The sequence below is a fragment of the Astatotilapia calliptera genome, chromosome 5, assembly GCF_964374335.1.
Source record: "Astatotilapia calliptera chromosome 5, fAstCal68.1, whole genome shotgun sequence".
Lineage (NCBI taxonomy): Eukaryota > Metazoa > Chordata > Actinopteri > Cichliformes > Cichlidae > Astatotilapia > Astatotilapia calliptera.
Window position 1 is genome coordinate 2,867,907 of NC_137426.1, and position 22,083 is coordinate 2,889,989.

The window sequence follows — 22,083 nt, forward strand, 5'->3', positions numbered from 1 at the left end:
TCATTATGAGCCTGGAAACATGACAGAAAAGCAGCTATAAAAGCGTTTATCACAGAAGAGAGGAAAAATGTTCAGCGTTCAGAATCACAGTAACCAGTCTCAGTGCCTCAAGAGGAAATCCTGCCCCGTCCCAGCGAGTCTGCAATATGTTGCTGTCTTTATCCAAAAAGCAATAAAGCTGAGTTTAACTTTGATATTTTGTCTTTGTGCAATCTAAAGTCAATCCAGTGAGGATTGTTGTAGAGGTAAAGCAGGGCAGCTAGTGACTTGCAGGTTGCTGGTGCAATTCCTGGCTCTCCCAGTCTGCACACCAACGTATCCTTGAAGAAGGAGAACTCCGAGTCGCACACACACCCCAAGATGTGTGTGACTGATACGTGTTGTGTAAAGAGCTTTGTGTGCTCGAGTAGCGCTAAGAAACAATTTGTTTAAATTATTGCATGACCTTATTTTAATCGACTGTCCCAACCTTTTTAATAGCAGGTTTTAAAAATTCAATATAAAGAAGATGAGGAGATACGGCTGCCATCGTTTAATTCCCTCCTCAGGTTGTAATATTTGCAGATAGCTTTCAGCTGACAGTTATTACCCGGATTCATCAAACAGGTTTTTACTTCCTGCTGCTTCTCGTCTCACACAGACACTCGAGAGATTTAGGGAGACAACTCGGAGTAATGAGTCTCTGGGGCATTTTTATCTTCTGACAATGAGGGGAAGGGAATGGACCACGATAAAGTAGATAAGAGAGGAGAGGAGACGAGGAGACAACACAAGAAGGAGATGAGAAGAGGAAACGAGAAGAGAAAATGAAATCAGACAAGAAAGCAGATGAATACAGAAAAGGAGAGGAAACAAGGACAGAGTATAGTGAAGGAGAGGATATACAGTAAGCAGAGGACAGATAAATGAGAGTGGATAGGAAAGCAAGATAGGATAGAAAAAATAACAAAGGAGATTAGACAATGAAGGAGAAAAACAAGCCGATAGAGAAGGAAAGGAAGCAAGGAAATGGTGAAAAAAGGAGTAAACTGACAAGGAGATAAAAGAAGGAAACAAAATGATAAGAGGTTAATAAATGAAAGGAAACAAAGAGAAAATAGGAAAGAAGGAGATGCTAAAGGAGAAGAAGCAAGGACTGAGTGTTGAAGGAAATGAAAAAAGGAGGGCCGACCAATGACAGTCATTGGGGCAGACAGTGAAGAAGAGGAAACAATAAATGAGAAATGAAGCAAGGACATAGGATAGTAAAGGAGGCTAGAGACCTGAAAAGGCGAAGTGAAAATAGGAAGCAAAATGAGGCGAGGAAAGGAGGAGAGGAAACAGCGAATGATGATGAACCAAGGAGGGAAAAAGGAAACAATAAGAGGAGAGAGATGATCGACCCCTCAGCTAATAGTTTGTGTGTCTCTCTTTCGCAGCATCTTTCTAGCAGACACAGCGTACAGCAGAGCACCACACAGGTACGTGGACGTACTGCAGTAATGTGTCTCATTTACTTCTCATTTCAGAGGCCCAAACAGATTTATGGGACACAATTAAGATACTTCCAGCAGAAAAAACTGCTACAAAGTAGTAGTAGTAGTAGTAGTAGTGGTAGTAGTAAGAGTAGGAGTACATTTTACAGAGTAAAGAGCCTGAACTGGGTCACAAAGAGAATCCTTGAAAATATTTCCATATATCATTCATGTCACCAAGAAACTTTTCTCGTGCCTTTTATCATTAAAATAAATGGAGATATGAATTCAAAGCATTTAAACAGTTATGTTCTACAGTATTTACAAGCTTAGACCCACAGCTGTGCTCTGCAGCACTCTATCCTACTAATGCTGATACTTTCATCACAGAGTGTGAGTGTGACTCTTAGGCATCACGCTGAGACAGTGTGCAGATTTAAACTGCAGCAGCATCACTTTGATGCTAAAGAACCAGAAATTTGATGCATGTTTTTGAGCAGTAATATGTGTAAAAACCTTTTTATGTACTTACACATCAAGTTAAAGTTAAATAAAAACAGTATATTTTAAGAAGATTTCATAGTTTACAGATGTTTCTGTTCAGCCAGGAGGCTTTGGTGTATATGTTTACTAAGACTGTCACACAATGTCTTTGTATTCTAATATGTGTATTTATATATTTTGTTTGTTTGGCTGCTTTTTTTGTGTGTTTTAGGGCGACAACGCCCGGCAGAGACATGGGGAACCTTGTAGAGTTCCAGTACCTCATCACCTGCTGGTCAACCTGAAGAGCTTCACCTACAACAGCATAGGCGAGGACACGGACATATTCTTCTCCCTGTACGACCTGAGAGAGGGAAAGACCCTCAGGTAGGTGGCAGCTGAACAGTCGAGCACAGAGGTGCAGATTTCCAAAAAGTGTGGGTGACACTCTTTACTCGTTTGATGTTTCGCAGCACCGGCTCCGTGATGATTAGTCTTTTCATATTTGTGCTGTAAAGCTTGTTGCTGTTCGGTCAAGTCAAACTGCATAGAAACATTTTCCACAACAGTTTGTTTTTCACTATAATAATTATTATTTTTTAATTTAACAATAAATAAATATCCTACCAATCAGCATTCATTGCCATTTTATTCTTTTATAACTTCAATATTGATTTGTGGACAACAGTCAGAATTTTCAGTCCCATGTTTGGTTTCTTGACATTGTGACACGACGCCATCACAGGAGAAACACCCTGATTATCAGCAGCAGGTAAAGCTGAATGTCAGCAGCACAGCAGGAGATGCAATTATCCTTCAAATGAGCAAAGAGGAAACAGATGCAAGGAGACGCTTACAGAGACAAAAAGTCTGTAACTACGCTAAGCTAGGATGCTAACCTGAAGGAGACGACCTCAGCTCTATGTGACCCTGAAAAAGTGACCCTGTGTCCCAATAATGACATTCATATGTTACTGAATTGCTTTCTGTGGAGCCCCTCTGGTGACATGAGTGGGGAAAATTGTTAAGTTAATGATGCTTTGAAGTGAGACAGTAATAAATAAGTTATAGGACTGTAATAAATACACTGTGGCCATGTTTTGGTTAGAAATCAGTGTGTTGATCACACCGAGTGAGCACGGAGGCTGTTATCACCCAACAAGTAAGAGGAAATGATATTTAAACTTTATTGAAATTTTAATATGAATTCCTGTGATTTTCTTCATTGATGTTGTCAGGTGGGGCTTTAATGTTTTAGCCTGGCCCAAATTCTTCAACGTCATCTCAAGTCAACCGTTAGCTGAAACTTGGACACAGCTGAGTTTTCCAGCAGGACGATGATCCCACTCTCTGTTTAGGGAGAGATAACCTGGCTAATATTAACCTTAACCAAACATTGCTGTAGGTGTATGTATATATTAGACTTACATACTTTTGATCCAGTGTGGATCAGAGAAAATCCAAATTAAACTTGTTCAACCAATAGTTGCTTTTTAAAGCCGTAAATAGAAAATGTCATGAGAATATTCATTTATTTTTCCGAGTATTCGCTGTTTTTTTGTTCTGGGCCTACTCAGTGCTATAAAAAGTTCTGAATACAGGCTGACATATGAAAAAGTTTCACTGCGTATTTTGGGAATTTGATCTTTTGAATCTGTTGATGAGTGAATCACTGATGATTGCATGTGTGAGTCACAGTGATCCGGGTTAGAAACCTTTAAATAAACCAAACGCTAACACACATTCAGTAATACAGCTTCCTTTTGTTTGAAAACACATAACTAAATAATAAATAACAATTTGATGATGTTGACATTTAGTTTCTGTTGTGTATCTGAGGCCAGAGGAAGTTTTTAATCGGCTTTAATGGAAGAGTATGTGAACGGTCTGCCAGGATCATGAGGCTGAAGCTGGGAATCGCAGGACTGATGTTGAATGTTAATAATGACCCACAAGCTGGGTGTGAGTCAGAACAGTGAGAAGAGTTCTGGATTAAGTTGGATGAAGAGGGAGGAAGATAGGGCGGAGGAAGGTGCACACAGGTGGAAGGCATCTTAGGTAGAAGAAACAATCTAAGAGACTGCAAGGTGGTGTCGGGGAGAAGGCGGGTGTTCGGCATTGGATGGTAGACTGTAGGATGACTTTAGATACCAAGGAGAGGAAGCGAGGAGCCGAGGATTAATGTGGTGGAAGCTGAAGACAGAAAGATGCTGTGAAGAGTTCAGGAAGGACTTGAGACAGACTCTGGGTGGGAGGGAAGAGTTACCAGGTGAAGATCAGCGAGCAGCAGTTTGGCTTCGTGCTGAGACGACAGATGTTTGTTTCGAGTGTTTTACGGCGTCTTTGTGGATCTAGAGAGTTACGGGGCATTATGGGGTGCCTAACTCAGCAGTGAGTTAATTAACCGAATCCCTTTGGACTGTTGGAGGTGGGAGTAGCCAGACACACCGTGACAGGCAGAGCAAAGTCCACAGACAAAGTCTTCAGGCTGGATTCAAACCCAGGACCTTTACAGCACCACGCCACAGTGTGCTGCTGTAAATATTACATGACCCCCCCCACACCACCGCCTGACGAATACCCATCAATTATGCATTCGTGCAGAGATCTCAGTGCCAACATGAAGAAGCAGTAATGTCAATAAGGAGGCTGATAAAGGCCACGTTTATGAGTGTTTGGGGGAAATAAATGTAGAGCTGAGTCTGTGAGGATGTTGATGTTTAGCAGACAGGACGTTTTTGGCTCTGTGTGATGTCTGAGCGAGGCGAACGTGTTCCCTCCAGGGAAAGAAAGAAGCTCGGTGAGCAGCCCCTTTTCCCCATTCTGGTTCTCTCTGTATCATCATTACAAACTAGCTAATAGGCTCCGTCCTCCCATCACACCAACAGTCCAGAAATAAGTTGACCTTGGCAGCTTGTTTTCACAGCCAAGTCTGACTCAGCGTTAGAGTCTAATGACCAGAGCTGCTCCTCTGAGATGCTCAGATGACAGAGGAGAGGAGACCTTCAGCAAACTTTATTGGTTTCATTTTTCATCTACAAACATAACCAAAGAGACAGTTTAACATATGTACAGTCACAGCTCCCCGATCCTACACACAGGAACTAAATAAACGCCTCAGTGCCTGACTTTCAAAACATTCAAATCTGTTTACCTCCAGCTCATCTCTCTACTCAGTACTTACTTTTAAAAGTTTTGCTTTAACCGTCCACCATTTTTTCCCAGAAATTTCTTCAACCTTAGATTTGCAATGAATCCTGGGCCACGAGGGATACACCCGACCCGTCCTTCAAATCCAGGGAACAGGAGCACGCATTTGTAGACTGCATTTGGAGGAATTTGGACAGCCTTCATCGCTTAGCTGTGATGTAATCAGCCTTGAATTTGGACGTAGCCGTGTTCTGCCACTGTCGCACGTTGATGACGTATTTGGAAAACAATCCGGCTGGCAGGAAGCTTCTCTCTGAGGCACTTTTATCTGAGACTGTGTGATCTGATGCTGAGACTTTTTAGCCTGATGCCGTTAAGTCAGAAGTGTGACGGGGTTTCAGTGAAACGTGATGCTTTTTTGGCTACGGTCTCATGTCTGAAGCTGTTGATAGAAGTCTGACGATGTTTTCCGGAGACCTGAGGATGTTGCAGTTATGCTCTGATTTACGGCTTCAGCTCTCGTTCCTCCTGCCTGTCCACTACCTTCATTTCCTCCACTTCTCTGTCGGCTTTGCCAGACTTTAAGCATTTCACCTCATTGTTCTCAGCACTTTTCCTTCATTTTGCATCTTGCATCAGTTTTTGGGGAATGCCACCTCGTCCGTATTAGGTTGAGCTATTTCCAGGTTACCGTCAGCAGCGCGATGTCGGTGTGTGACGAAGGAGTGCTGACACGGAGGCAGGTGGAGGTTTAAACTAAGTGAGCCCTTTTATAGAGCTGATGAAAACACAGGCACCCCCAAAAATACACAAGGGGAACTAACAGGAACCTAAACTGGGAAGGAGCTCTGGGAAACAGGAACATGGAAACTGGGAGATGCATGAGGAAGTCTGATGTGTTTGAACAAGTCTGTTACTTCTCTCTCCAACGATTCATTCAGGCTGAAGCGACACGACAACCAAGCAATTAACCAAAGCCCCATTTTTCCAATAAGCACCGTGTATAAAAAAGAAAATCCAAAAGAAGAAGCGCAGTCCAAACGTCCCGAACTCTCTCCACAGCTCCACACGCTCACAACCACCTTCACACACTCACTCACACTCCCAGCATGCACTGCAGACAGAAAAGGAGACGGCGTCACAGCTGCCTGAAACGTTCTAAATAATGCTTCAGCTGCTGAGACTGTTTGCCCTGAGAGGAGCTCTGATCGGTGCAACTAAAGCACCAGCCTGTGTGGATCCCTCTGAGGTGGAGGCTGAGGTTTGTGATGTGGTTAGATCTCAGCAGGCGACGTCTCTTTTCTTTGGTTTTCATCCCAAAAGTCATCCCAGTGTCTCTGTGGGGATTTTTTGACTCGAAGCTGAAACCTTTCTTCCCTCCTCGCAGTCGCCACAGGCAAACTGAAGACTCCTACATGCTTTGGGCATCAGCAAACAGTGTTTTATTGTCAGGAAATCTAAAGTAATAACGTTTTTTTAAAAACAGTTCAGTTTTTAAAAGTTCAGGAAGCAGAAGACTCAAATTTCCTCCTTTTTAAGCTTAAGCGCCTTTCATCAGATTGCTGCTTTGGGGTTTGCAGATTTCTCGTTTGAGTTCAGGTCGAAGTGTTTCATCAGGATTTTGCAAAACTGGTGTTTTAGCAATAAGCAGACTAAACAGTTTCATGCTGAGCTCTGTGTCTGTGAATCTTTTCTCTCACACTCCAAAGTTGTGTTTGTTTGGTTCATTTGCAATTAGAAATTTGCAGGTAGGTGAGAATCTGAGTGTGAATGGTTGTCCTTCTCTAGCATCTCTCCATCGTGCACTCTTCCTCTCCATCAGTGTCAGCTGGGACTGGCTCCAGCCCTCCTGTGACCCTCTACAGGATTAAGTGGGTATAAGTGGGTATAGCTAATGAAGGATGGAGTCATTTGGAGTAATTTCTTGTAAACACAAAGGCTAAAATGAGGCAGATGGTGTGAATTTCAATTAGTTCTTATTCTTAATGTAAAACCGAAAAGTACAGAGTTTGCCAAGAAAAACAAAGTGAGAACACGAAGCCGACGGCTCAAAGCAAAGATGAGAAGAAGCTCAAAGAGACTTCAAAGTGATCGCCATGGTGATTGTACTCTAAAAACACGAACAGGTAGAAACCATCCTGACTGCTCACCGCTGCCTGTTACTGCTGAAGTTCAGGCTCTGGCTGCTGGGCTCGGCAGACGGCTTTAACCACACTGGGCTCTTTGCTAGCCGGCTGTCTGTGCAGACACTTGGAAAGAGCCGCTGTTGTGTTGGTGGTTTGATGCAGTTGTGTCTGTCCTGGGCACAGTTTGCACTTAGTTTGTCCGAGTCTCCGCTCCTCAAGAGTTGCAGACAGCTCTGCTACTTTCCTCCTTATGTAAAAAACTTGACCTGCTGTCAGCATCAATGCTGGAATTTTACCCAGAAGACTGAGGTTCAAGTCGAATGCTGGACTTTGACTGTTTCACTCATTTCTAGACATGTAGTTTTTACTCACTGCTTTGAGGGATCCTCATCATGGACATCAGTGTTGATTGTTGGTGCCACTGTTACACACTGTGTTTGTTCAGGCATCAACACCTTGACACGGTGGCTACAGTGGTGTGAAAAGTGTTTGTCCCCTTCCCTTTTGCATGTTTGTCACACTTAAATATTTCAGATCATCAAACAAATTTAAATATTAGAAAAAGATAACTCAAGTAATTTTATTGTTAAGGAAGAAAGAGCCAAACCTACACCTGTGTGAAAAGTGATTGCATGTTTTAGGCAGTGATGGAGGCACAAGTCAGATGCTGAAATTTCACTGTAAAGCCTGAGGTCCCCGTCCTGCGTCATTAAGGCTTCAGTTTAACATTCATTTGAGCGTATTTGTGTGGTTGGTTTGGGAAGAGATTATGATTCGAGGTAACTCGCTGCACTGGCTTCTGGTTACGTTTAAAATCAGTTTGAAATCTTGGATTTTACTGTTGTGGCATTACGAGGTGAGGCCTCACATATCGCGATCTTCTCCATCCTTATCTCCAAACTGGATCCGTATGTTTGCAGATAGAGGTCTTCTTGTGGCGCCACGTTCCCGTCTGAAAACTAAGATGGGCTGAACGTACAGCTGTCGCCTGTCACAGTGGGCTGTTCCACAAGCTTCTCTTTGCACTCGTTAATCGTGGGATCCTTCAGTAAACGTTTGTGTTTGCGTTGTTTTAATACCTCAGTGAAGCATTTTGTGACTGATTCTTGTGTAAAAAAAAAAAATTACTCACTTACTTAAATATGTTTAGCATGTTTGTTTACTGGAAACATGTTTTTTGTCATATGTTACAAACAAGTACAACATAAAACAAAACTAGTTATGAAATGCAGTGTATTTGTATGGGAGGGGCTTATGTTAGGAGAGAGGGCTGACTAATAACCATCTGTGATTAAAATGAACTAATGCTGTGCGAGGCATGACCCAGGATCCTGTTCTCACTGAGACATAATCGCGTTTGTCTTCTTCACACCAAATCAAAGAAGCCCACCCCTCTTTTATCAGCAGCTCCTTTAATGTCAGGCTGTTGTTCCTCTGTTGAGTGTCTGTTCTGTGTAATGATAGCAGTCATGGAAAATTGGCTGTTTCACTCTGAGTCACTTCGCTCGAGTCGATTGAATATCTAAAATAATACTGTAAATATATGCAAGGTGTAGTTAGAGGCCTGTGCAGAATCACTGGCTTAATGTGATGCAGTGAAATCAGCCGTTAAATCGGTTAAATTGAAATAGCTTCACTCTACTGAATTTGATGAAAGTAATAGAAGATAATTCAGCCGGGTCACGTGTTTGGATATTAATCCTTTGACTGGAAGGTTGTGAGTCGCTGCTTTTGCTTTTCTCTGTCCCAGATTGAGGAGCAGATACTGGGAACAGTGGGTGACCAGAGATTCCTCCTTTATGTGAAGTGAACTTTTCTCTTTTTTATTGTGCTTTTATTTTTTCTATTTATGATAGTTTTTACTCTTTTAATGTATTCCCCAGTTTATGTTTTTTCTGCAGTTTAAAGCGGTTTCATAAAAACCTATTACTGCATGGTTTATCATGTTTGATAATAATACAGACGATGCAACAATGATGAAGGAATATTAATTAATTGGATGTCTGTGTGACTTTGCAGAAAAAGGGTTGCATTAATGCTGTGAATCATACCACAGCACCAATACAGCAGAAACCTCGTTGCGACACAGAAAGATCGGTGGTTGCAGTGAATTATTTGTGCTTTCATGACAGATTGCAGTGACCAGCTGGTCGCCAGAGGAACGATCATTTCAATCTAACTTAGAAATGTAAAGATTGGCGACACGTTGGAAACAATCTGAGTCAGTCTGTGACAGTGAGCGCAACGCATGTCTTTGGGGAAAAGACAGAATTGTTTCCATCTCCGTGTACGTTGCTTATATTCCTCTATAAAAGGATTTTTGAGCATCCACATCAATTTACAGTTTTGCAGGAATTTACAGGAGTTTCTGTTCCATGTGTACGAGATGCAGTCTGGACTCTGAATTTAGTTTATTAGAGTTAATCACTGTATTAACACAAACAGAGTGCAGACTCACATATTTTCTCACTATCATATTGTATCGCTTTGAAGATGCAACTGGCTGCGAGTGGTCGCGGTAATTTCGGTGAATCCACCGTCTCCATCCAGTGTTTCCTCTTGTGTGATTACTGCATTAAATAAACTTGTTTCCAGATCTGACGAGTTCACCAAAAAAAGAAATCAGCTCCAGAAATGAGTCGGTGCCTGCAGACCCCTCAGATAAAATAGAAATATACAGAAAAATATGTAGACGCTGCTTTGCGTGACAGCTGGGACTACTCCAGCTGTCAGAGGATGTTTCTGTAGCTGATTTCTCTCATCGTAACATCTGTCCATCGCTGTCACTTCCACAGCTTGCTTCTGAAGCTTGGTAACATTTATAGGTAATGTAGGACTCCAGCCTCTGGTCCAAGACAGCGAGCGACTCACCAGACTTTAGAAACAGGAGTGCGCAAACACGGGACTGACGCGAGGTTATCTCCAACTTTTATACACCTGATTCATCTTTTCTCACATAAAAATAAATCTATAGACACAGTGGTTGATTCCTGTTAACGCTTTATGGACAGAAAGCTCATAACACAGTGATGGATCTAGTAAAAAAAAGACTAAACTAAAAGGTCTCAGTACATCAGGGGAAGAAGCAGTAGGAGATAGAAGTAGAAAATTACTATATTGTCCTGTTCTTATCAGATATTGAGAAAATCCTCATGACTGACACATTTCCAAGTCCCTGATGGAGGCAGGAAAGTGAAAGTAGGCAGTAAGATTCCAGTTTGGATCTCCTGACAGGTGAAAAATCTGTTCTTTCCCTTCCTCATGAAGTGTGTCTGCGGTGCAGTGATGTGGTAGCGGCCTCAATATGTGATTTTTATTAACGTGTCTTTGGACAAATTTCCTTTGATAAGCAAAGGTCGTCCTGGCTGTGAGTGCTGTCTGTGCTTGAGCCGAGACTCTTCTGCCTGTACAGTATGTTTATATTTAGACTGAATGTCAGTGGTGTGGAAATAGTAATGGATTTCCATAAAGTGCATATGTGTGTGTGGGTGTGTGTGGGTTACTGCAAGCCCACAAGTGCATGCATGCGTACATAAATGTGCAGTACAGCAGCTTATGTCTGCATATGCATGCAAGTACCCACATCTGTGTGCTGGGAGGAGTTTGGATAGGTCAGGACGTCTTCTGATTGCATCTGCATTGTTTATCTTCCCTCTTTCATATTGATGCAGCGATAAAGTTAATAATTCAGCCGTGTGTGTGTGTTTCTCCTCCTCTTAGTGAACAGTCTTTGTCATATGTGTATGATTCATTCACTTGTTCCTGCTGCCACCCAAAGGGATAGTTACAAATAACTTCGGTGGATAAAAATTCCCCTCTTGCTGATGTGGGCGGTCTTTTATCCTTGAAGCTCGGGTCCTCTGCCTGAGGCTTGGAAGCTTGAGGGTTCTGTGCAGTGTCTTTGCTGTTCCTAGGACTCTGCTCTTCTGGACAGAGATCTTGGATGTTGTTCCTGGGATCTGCTGGAGCCACTCGCCTAGTTTGGTGAGTGCCTCTTCTTTGAACCCTTGGTACTTCTCCAGCTACTTGTGTTCCTTCTGACTGATGTTGCTATCATTCGGATCACTACATCTATTGCTACAATGCTATTTTGTCAGTCTGTATTTGGAACTCACACAGGATCTTAGCATTTTGACCTCGGGACTTCCAGATTATACTCGGCACAGATGTTCCTGTACACTATGCCGGCCACTTGGTTATGGCGTTCCATGTATGCCCTGCCTGCTAGCATCTTGCACCCTGCTGTTATACGGTGGATTGACTCAGGGGCATCTTTACACAGCCTGCACCTGGGGTCTTGCCTGGTGTGATAGACCCCAGCCTCTATGGATCTTGTGCTCAGAGCTTGTTCTTGTGCTGCCATGATTAGTGCCTCTGTGCTGTCTTTCAGTCCAGCTTTGTCCAGCCACTGGTAGGATTTCTGGATATCAGCCACTCTTCATGGTTCCCATTTGCCTGTGGGATCCCAGGTGCTTGTAGTTGTCCTCTATGTCTGCAATGTTGCCTTCTGGTAGTTCGAGCCCCTCAGTTCTGACTACCATCTCTCTCTTTGTTATCATCCGACTACACTTCTTCAGTCTGAATGACATTCTAATGCTTTTGCTGAACCAGCTGCTAATTGATGAGAGACACCCGGAATGGCTAACTGAAAGCTGGACACTCTTAATCCCCAAGGATCCCCGGAAGAGACCGGTCCCATCCAACTAGCAGCCAATAACCTGCCTCAGTACCACACACGCATAAATATGAGGGAAGAACACGCCGTCTTCTTCCTACATAACATATAAACAAATAAAATGTTCTTATTTTGTCGATTATATCATTGTTTTCTTCCTTGAATCAAACTCTGACTGAATGAAAAAACAACCAGCAACAATATTTAAAGAAACAAAAACAGGATTTAGAGCAGAATGTAAAACCCATATCTCAGTCTTTCTTTGTGCCTCCTCACCCCCACATCTTCCACTAAGTCACAGCGTCCCACTGTTTGAGGAGAAATACATATTTATTGTGTTTTGTTGTATTTGTTTGGCCCTCAGTGTCTCTGGGGGATTAGAATAAATTGTTCCATTTAAAGAGCCAGACGCAGTGTGTGTCTGTGTTGTAGGGATTTGTGGGTCCTCGTTGTTGTTTGCGTATTACCTTACACTATAACCTCAGAGTCTTATCATATGTGGCGGGGGGTAATCTGCTGAGCAATAAAGACTATATGAGGAACAATGTTCTATAATGAGATACTGTATTTAGTTGGGCCGTTTATGTTAATGAGGAAGTTCAGTTAGAGGATTTCTAACGATTGGTGTGTGAACACATCGTCAGCCAACAGCTCATGTTTGAGATGATTTATTACAGCAGCAGAAAATAGTTTTAGTTTGTCATCAAGGCTCTGACCTCCTCACTTCAAACTAATATGGCAGAAATTTGTGAGCGTTGAGTGAATCGAGCGTACAGGTGGATGCAGAGCACCGGCACTTCATTAGACCCGTGAGCTGGGAGGGCATGTTTGATGTGTGACGACGTAGCTCGACGTGTCATCCTGATCACTCGCAGGTTTCACTCCATGCACGCAAACATTTCAATAGAAATAAGATCATGTAAAAACTAGAATTTGCATTTTTTGAGTTTATATTATGATTCATGTTGTTACAACAATCTGTCGCACAGGTGGCAGCATGTGCAATCTACTCTGTGATTGACCTCGTAATGTGATCACTTCTCTTCCCTGCACAGTCAGCTGATATCGGCAGCATTTCGAACCTCCACATAATCAGCATCTTCATTCCTTCATTCTGTTGTCTTTACCTGAGCTGAAAGCCAGCCGTGCCATTTCTGAGCATTGCTCACCTCAGTGTTTTGAAGCAGGTGCATCAGAAGCCAAGCTCTTCAGCAGACCCTTATTATCACCGCTGCAGAGAAGTTTCCCGATGTAAAGGCCATCGTCTCTGCCACCTCACTACGTGTGCTGAACACTGACGCAGGACTGCAAATATTCTACTAGTGCAGCTCAGAGAGAGACTGACTCACTGAGAATCGCTGCTTTCATTCTTCTGCTGTCTAAAGAAAAGGAGCCAGGAATGGAGGCAACATATTAAACAGGGAAGGGATTTACTTAACAGTGCTAACGAAGTGATGGCTTCAGTTGAAAAACTAATAAAATGAGAGTAGATAATACTCTAATGCATTGTCTCATAAACCCTTTTGCCCAGGACTGACTGTCAGAGCGTTCGTCCTGATTTTTCTCAGCTCGGTCTTGTCCAGAAGAATGAAGAACACGTTCTCCATCGCTCTTCTACTTCTTACACTTATTAATTTGCAGGAAACTTTTGTCCTATGCATTGTAAAATTGAGGTACAAACCGAACTTGAGCAGATAAAGGAACAGACAGAGAAAATCAGGCCCTCGCTGCTCCGTCTTTCATGCCCATAAGTCTGTAGGCGCATGAAGCAAATGGGAAATACAGAGAAGTGCAGCGGATGGTGATGGAGAGATGAAGGGCTCATTAGGTGGGTAAGTGCTCTCAGAAGTGGCAGCTGCTCAAGCAGTTTTTGAAGGCAGAAAAAAAGGATTTCGCTGACTGAACCCAGTTCAGAAACTCCACCAGGAGAAGATCGTGGATTGAGATTTTCTGGCTGGCAGTCGAAGAGCCGGACCGTTTTGTTGGAGGCATCCCAACTCAGACTTCTCTGCTGTGCTGTAAAAATATCAGAAGCTAAAATATAACCTTGGTCACTCGTTTATCATTTTCCTAAACAGGCATGACTGTGGTAGGGATATGTTGACTCGTATCTAATTATCTAACATCCTTTTAAATGTAACTCAGTTCATTACAGACTCTGGGGCTGTTCATGAAGCTCATAAGATAAAACTGTTTCCTCGTTTCTGTCATAAAGACGTTCTTACGACTGTGGATCCTTCATTGATGAGGATCGCCGATGTACAAATAATCGCTGTGAGCCAAAAACTCAGACTTTAGTTTGTGCTTAACACTCAAATATATAAGGCTGAATATCCCTGTCAGCTAATATTTGTATATTGATATTGTTGATTGATGTCGAAATATCATTCCCGATCTGGATTCCCGTTTTGTGCCTCCGCATCTCGATTTTCTGGCATCTGGCCTGAGGCGACCTCGCGTGATGTAAGACCTGCCTGCTTTAAGACTGACGGGCATCAAGAAGAACACGACAGTAAGTCAGCGAGTATCAGTGGATTTATGTGCGGCTCGCTCCTGTCAGACGTACTTATGATTTGAGAAATCTTCTAATGTGTCTGAGGCACGACGTGGCTGAACAAAGGCCCGTCAGCTCCGTCGCGTTTCCCTGGATAAATATGGGTTAAAAGAACAGAGTCGCTGACACCAGCAGACAATACTTTGCTGTTCCCTGAAGCGAAAAAGGCTGAGACATGCTGCTTTAGAGTTTCCTCACTGCTGGTACTCGCGGGGAAAAGGCTTGAGCAGAAATCCAAAAGAATTTTTATCTCTTTCAGAAATCCCTCGAGGAGACGGAGAGAGGGCGCCGGGGGTAAATTGCCAGCGGTTAGAGCTTCTCAACCTCAGGCTTGAGCAGCGTGTGCAGTTGACATGTGGCTGATATGAGGAACATTTAAAGAAAAACAGAAGTTTTTTAAGTTTTATTCACAGACTCTGCCAGATAAAGCCATCTGGCAGAGTCTGTGAATAAAGAGAGAGAGAGACGCCACACACTGTTTCCCGTATCTCCTTTTCTCAGGTCAAATATCAGCGATAAAGCAGCACAGAGGCGGTGACGACCTGATCTCACTGAAAGAAATCGTTTTTACTAAAACTAACCAAAGTGGCCGTTGATTGTGTTGTTTCAGTGAGAAGTTCATGGTGAGACTGAACAAGAACGGAGGTCCAAAGAATCCAGAGAAGGTGGACCGGCTGTGTGCCCTCTTCACGGTAACAACACACACACACACACACACACACACACACACACACACACACACACACACACACACACACACACACACACACACACACACGCGTTTAATGAAACTCGTGGTGCAGTGATGGTGTTTCGTGTAATTTAAGAAGGGAACAGTTGAAAAACTGAGGATCTAAAAGTGAGGAAGCATTGCCCCCTGTTGCTCTGCAGCAGAATCAGTCTGCAGATCGTTTGATGCATTTTTGCTGCACTAAAGCTCCCAACGTTCACTGATGCAGTTATTTGAATTCTTCAGTAATTACAAAAACTCAGTATTATAAGGTGAATGCATGATTTACATGTAAGTCACAGGGGAGATGAAACCAGACGTGCTTAAATGATTAAGCTGGTTAAATCTGAGCGTTCTTGTTTCAACCCGAGCTGGAATCAGTCCATATATGTCTAAATTACACACATATTTATAAAAGTAATAAAACAATCCACTGATGCAGCAGTCTAAGCAGAGCTTCTTAGTCCTCCTGTCTCCCTGGGCCACCTCCTCCAGCTCTTCCAGGGCCTTCCCAAACCCAGCAAACCCAGGACAACTGGCTAATTTTCATGAAGCTCCTCAAACTAAATATCTCTGAAGCTGAGCCCAGTCAGAAGCTAATTTCCTCTGAAGCCTTATTCTTAGCTCGGGAGCCATAAGTGAGAAACATAGACCGACCGATAACAACTTCACCTACCCGCTCAGTGAGTGGTACAGCATCCACATCAGTCTGTCTGGCAGTCTCCTGCTCCAATCTTCCTCAACTCATGAACAAGATCCAGAGAAACTTGAGCTTCTTAACTTGGGGCAGGAAATCATTCCTCTCCCGGAGTGTTAGAAACCACGATTTTCCTGCTGAGAAGCAGTGCCTCAAGGTGGAAGTGTTAATTATCATTCCAACTGTGTTGCATTTGGCTGCAAAACCTCCCCAGCTGGAGCTGGAGATCACCTCTGACTGGACCAGCAGCACCATCATCTGCAAAAAACAGCAAAAGATGTGATCCAGGAGCTCCTGGCTCCACATCGGAGTTCTGTCCATAAACGTTACGAACAGAAACTCAGAGCACAAACCTTCTTTAATTGTAAGAAAAGCTGAAGCTGGTGGATGATGATGATGATGATGATGATACTTTTTTCTTTTTCTCACAGGATCTGAGTAACAAAGACATGAAGAGAGATCTCTATATTGTCTCACAAGTTATCAGGACAGGTAAGTTATGTTATGTAGGTGGAAACAATTCCTGCAGAAATGCCTGAAATAACAGAATAACTTTGTCAAGTTTATAATGTGCACCTTTATTAACCTGAAATACCATTCAGATTAAAATAGAAAGAAATGAATGCTGTCGTATGAATGGAACAGGAGCCTTTCTCATTATGTGACGCACACGCTTCTGGTTACAGGTCGAATGCTGCTGAATGACAGTAAGAAGGGTCCTCCGCACGTCCAGTACCGTCGACCGTATGGCTGTGCGGTCCTGGCCATGAGCGACGTGCTGCAGACCATCTCAGAGCTCAAAGAGGAGAAAGATTTTGTCCTTAAAGTGTACACGTAAGTGTCTGCACTCGCAGATAACGAGGCAAGAGAAAAATACTGAAGGTTCACCGCAAGTAATGGCCTGATTAGACTCACAGCACAGGACTCGAACCTGTGGTGAAGCAGTGACACAGATATGAGTCGCTGGTGTTGACATAAGCAGACATATGAATCCTAAATGAAGTGTACAGATCTCAGGTTTAGTTGCTGGCACTTCATTGGACAGATGGACAATGACCCAAGTAAAAAAATTGCAAATGCAACCCTGGGTTTAGGAAGGTAAAGAATCAGCTGATCTCAAACCTGCCAGCATTTCGTTTACAGAGGAGAAAACTAAAGGCAGGAAACACAGCTGCAGTCAGAAGCTGGCAGAGTTACAAAGGAGGAAACACTCACTCGTAATGAGTTTGGGCTGGAGAAGGTCGGTACCTGTAAGGGGTTCTTAATAAAATATTAAAAAGTAAACAAAATGTTTACTTTTTAATATTTTGTTACGATTATGCTGATATGTCCGGGTACATGTGACCCTCGAAATAAGTGGACTGTTGTTTTTTTGGTAAAGTCCTGATATTAAAGCTAAAAGTCTTTGTTTTAAATCCATATTTATCATATTACTGTATGTTTGAGTGACCTAAAATAGCAAAAGTGCCCAAAAATATCAGCTTACAGCACAAACTCAACACACCCAGAGCTCAGAGATGATATTTTCTTTTTGGAAAATCATTTTGTCCTACTCCAAATATTTCTGGGCTGAGAGAAAAGGTCAGAGAGAGAAAGAGGAGAAGGTTAAAGATAAGCGAGCTGGAGAGACAGTAAAGAGTGGGGCATGCCATATATTTTTATTATAGCTTTACTTCTGTTCTTATCGCTCTGTCACCACCAGCCTCTTCTTTTTCTCTCCTTTCCTTATTTGTAAGAGAGACCGAGAGCGGCTGCACAGCCTCACTGTCAGTGCAGTTTGTGACGTCAGCAGCTGTTCTTTCACTCACACGCAAAGTCGATGCTCGGCATTAGGGACCACCCCTCAGCTGAACCTCTGAAAACGTGCCTGCAGGATCTGTGTGTGTGTGTGTGTGTGTGTGTGTGTGTGTGTGTGTGTGTGTGTGTGTGTGTGTGTGTGTGTGTGTGTGTTTGATGCCTCAGTTTTAGCTGAACTGCTCGGGTCGGTTCACGGGGGGTTAGACGTCTCCTTTTCAGGCTTGTGTTCCAGCATCGTGTGACGTTAACGGGACCGAAATCATCAGTTTGTTAGAATCAGCCGAGGAAAATGTAGATCCACACGTTCACTCTGAAGAAAGACGAGTAAATTAAGAGTGGAACGAGCGAGTTGTTTTATTGGATGGGGCTGTTTTATGTTAATACAAAAATCCAGCAGCTTGACACAGCGTGGCTCATCCACTGTATTATCTGCAAATAGGTCTGCTAGTTACTGCTCTTTTTCTCTTTCCTCCTGTTGTTTCCTTGATTAATCAGTCGATCTGTAAAACTGTGAAAATGCAATTTCCTGGCCTCTAAATGGCTCAAAGATGCCATTAACGGGTGTTTAATCTGACCTTTGGTCTAATCTAAAAACTGTTTTCCCTTTATGAAACAAAAAAAATAAATAAAATGTATGATTTGGCCGAGAGCAGCACTCTCTAGTGCACAGAAGTGTGCAATACAAACAGAGATGTTACATTTTCCAACAAAACCACAGAACCAAAGATGCGTTTGCACAAAAATGCGGCAGGTCAGCACTCGAAATGGAGAGTGGGTTTGTCAAGATACCAGCGATGAAGCCCAGGTGAAGATGATCTGCACACAGACAAATGTTTTGTTGCATTTTTGGAGTAGCAGCAGGAGTGAAAGGGAAGCCTACAAGATGGGAGTGAACCTGCTGCCGTGTGTCGTTTGGAGATGATGACACCGACAAAGAGACAGGAGGCCCGGCTGAAGATATTAAGATCCACACTGGGAGTGAGCAGGATGGAAGGGATTTGAAATGAATATGACGAAGTTCGAGCTCCATGCAGAAGAAGAGAAGATTCAGAGGACAGATGTTTGGTGCGACAGGAGAACAGACAACAGAGAGGGAGAGATGGAGACAGCTGATCTGCTGTAGAGACCAACGAAGACATGGAAGAAAGACCTGCTCCAATTTATCCGTGTATTTAACTCCAAAATTTCCCCTCACTTCCTCTGACATGTCAGCGCTGCTGCTCTGCCTTGCTACCTGTCATTCACCTCACCACCCCAGCATCCACCCGTAGACCACGCCCCAATTTTATATTTTAATTGCAATGATTGATGGCACGTACGCCCCAGAGTAACTGCCAAAATAACTAGATTTCAAAAGTCCATTATATCCAACCGAACTTTTGTTGTATAAAAACACAAGTTACAAATATATTCTTATCCTTTATAGGACATGATTGTTTTTTGTTGCTCTCCAGGTGTAACAATGAGAATGAATGGTACCAGATCCATGAGAACATCATCCGCAAGTCCAGCACCAAATACACGGCACCCAGCACCAACTACGGTAGGAGAGACCACGTGTTTGTGTACCCTGAGTTTGGATGATCGGACCCCAACAAACTGAGTGTGGGATAAAGAGCACATCTCTGATTTATGCTAAATACAAATACTGAAGCTCATAGTTACATTTAAGAATAAATAACTTGTTAATATCTCAAAGATCTCCACTTTCTTTCATGCAAACTTTTCTGGTTCTGAATCCTGAACAAGCCCCTAAACTGTTATGTTCCCTGAAACGGGCTACAGGATGAGGGGAGTAACAGTAGAGCAGCGGTTCCCAACCTCCAGGCCAGTTGTTTGGTACCGGGCTGCGAGAGTGGAGGCTCGGGGGTGAAGTGTATGGTTTTCTGGGTTTTTATCAGTTTTTAGCGTTAACTTGGTTTCCTTCGGACTTTCCCCGTGTAATGAATAAATCTTCTTTTTTTTTGGTATACTGGTTTAATTTTGTATTTATGACACCTTAATGGCCGGTCTGTGAAAATATTGTCAGGTATAAACCGGTCTGTGGGGACCGCTGGCCTACAGGATGAGGGGAGTAACAGTAGAGTATCCATGTGAAAGAAAAGGTGAAAAAAATTACAAACTCAATCCTGATTTTATTAAAAGCTCTAACTTCGCCTCTACGCCCTAAATAATCCAGAAATAAAAGAAAAGCATCAGCAAACAGATAATGTTGGGAGATTGGAAATAAAAATGAAGAATCTGCACCTCAACAACACAAAAGAAGAAAAACCCACTCTGCAAACAGGAGGTCACAGTTACTCACCGGGAGCTTGACATAATTAAAACACAACACACGGCTAAGGCTACTGTACGTCTGGCCCATAGAGAGACTGAGCTGCTCTCCTCCCCAGCTCTTACACTGTAGGCCTGGTTGATCGCTGAGTGCAGCCAGCTGTGCCCTCACTCCACTGGAAATGACGGGCAACCCAGCTATGGTAAGAGAGGAGGCATAAAGGTTAGCAATCAACACCCAAACAACACAGCGGGCTTGCTACACGTATATCGGAGCACAATTTATTGTCCTAAAAGTATATTTTTTTTATTCTACTGGATTTTTTTGTCCAGGTGAATTATTTTGGCCACAAAACCCAGAAGCAGATGCGTTATCCTTGCAGGGTTACCCTGCAACATTAGCAGTGCGGTGGTGTTTTTGTGAACACAGCAGCCGAGGGTGGAGGCAATTTCTAGCACTCAGTTATTGCTCCAGCCCGCTCATGTTCTGTGTGGACCGTTTCTTCCAGTCACTTTATTACTTCTGTCAAAGCACAGAGGGCAGGAGCAGATTCTAGTCCTGCAGCACTTGTGACTCGTTTTATTTCATTGCTGATGAGTCAGCCGACATTTCAGGAACACTGAACAAAAAAGAGTTCCCAGGAGCAACTTATTTAGAGCGTCTGACTGACACATGCAAGTCATCACACTGACATCAGCGGGAAAATCATATTAATTGGTGTCACTGTAGAGGACTCTCCTCTGCCCCAGTGTTAAAGTCTGTGAACTCCATGACCCCGCACAGATATGTGTCTTCAAAAAAACATAATCCAGCAGCAAACTTTCGTTTTCAGGTGAAGAGATGAACCCAGACTAACAGGCTGAGAGTCTGCTGGAAAAGCAGTTTGGCAACGTTTAGCATGCATTGAAATGTTTGTTCTGATTCTGGGGAGATCAAACGAGCTCTGCAGCTTCAAAACTCTGTTTAGACTTTAAGTTTATCTGAATTTTATGTGTGGCCTAAAGGCTGTGCTTTTTAAATAGGACACTTTGTTCTGTCTTCTTCCTTTGCTTTTCATCCATCTCTCTACCCATCTTCTTTTTCTGTCAACCCACTCGTTCCCATTTCTTCCCCTTCACATCCTGCAGGGCTGATCATCTCCCTGCAGCTGCTGAGGGGCGACATGGAGCAGGTCCGCAGAGAAAACCCGCTCATTTTCAGCAGGGGGGTGGCCATCACACGCAAACTGGGATTCCCAGATGTCATCATGCCCGGTGAGTCACGTATCCAGCTTCATGCAGGCCTACCCATCGCAGCGCAGCGGGCTGTCCACCTCAACACTTCTATTCTTAGTTTACGTAAGCACACAGCAGAGATGGGCTCCGTGAATAACACGTAAAATAAATAAAAACAACAATTCAGGTTTGAATCATGTAAATGGGTCAGACAGGAATAGAAAAAGTGCTGAATGTCTGGGCGGGTTTTGTACATCTCTACCTTCTGCTTTTGAAGAAGGGAGCAAAAACACGTACCTGTTGAGCTGAAGCACAGAGAAAAGGTGCAGTGTTGCAGGTGTTCTTCTCGAGCAGGCATTTTGTAAACAGTTTTATTTCTTGCAGCTATAAAAATCTTCAAAAGCTTTGTTTGGCTTTCAAAGAGGCCTTTGGATCAATGTCCAAGTTCCAAACAAAGAAAGAGAATTTAGATTTGAGGTCCAGGATCCCTGAAAATAAACAAGTGACTTCAAGGCTGGACAGATGGACAGAACCACAGAAGCTGATCTGCGCTCCTGCCGGGCTGCTGCTTAATTTAGATTCCTACATGGGAGCAACAAAGGAGTGAATCTGGTTTTTCCAGCAGGAACGTCTCCAAAGCACTGGTCGAAGTAAACAGTTTCCCAGAATTGGACCCGCTTTGTGATATTCCTGTGTTAGCTTCCTCTTCTGAGAGCTATAAATCCATTACAGGGAGACCGAATGTGTCAGTTTGCATCTCTCCACTGACTTCATTTTAATTACAGTGGAGCTTCTCCTCCTGTAATATGTTAAAATGTTTGTGAAGACCTTCAAAGCTGTAAATGTGTTATTATTTAATAACCCAATAAACTGAGTTACAGGCTTGTAGATATTTAAGTCCACAGATGTATTTTTCATAAGTGTGGAA

The 22,083-nt window shown here is 43.1% G+C and overlaps 1 protein-coding gene across 12 annotated transcripts in view; it reads left to right on the top strand.

The window, feature by feature from the left end:
- Positions 1 to 22,083, top strand: part of LOC113021787 (dedicator of cytokinesis protein 3-like) — a 227,761-nt gene that overhangs the window by 165,601 nt on the left and 40,077 nt on the right. For 11 of the 12 annotated variants that reach the window (XM_026166506.2, XM_026166511.2, XM_026166507.2 and 8 more), the window contains exons 8-14: positions 1,419 to 1,460; positions 2,170 to 2,324; positions 15,053 to 15,134; positions 16,301 to 16,361; positions 16,556 to 16,703; positions 19,121 to 19,209; positions 21,069 to 21,194. In XM_026166506.2, the coding sequence (XP_026022291.2) occupies positions 1,419 to 1,460; positions 2,170 to 2,324; positions 15,053 to 15,134; positions 16,301 to 16,361; positions 16,556 to 16,703; positions 19,121 to 19,209; positions 21,069 to 21,194 (703 nt within the window). The other variant, XM_026166516.2, reaches the window with a different exon arrangement.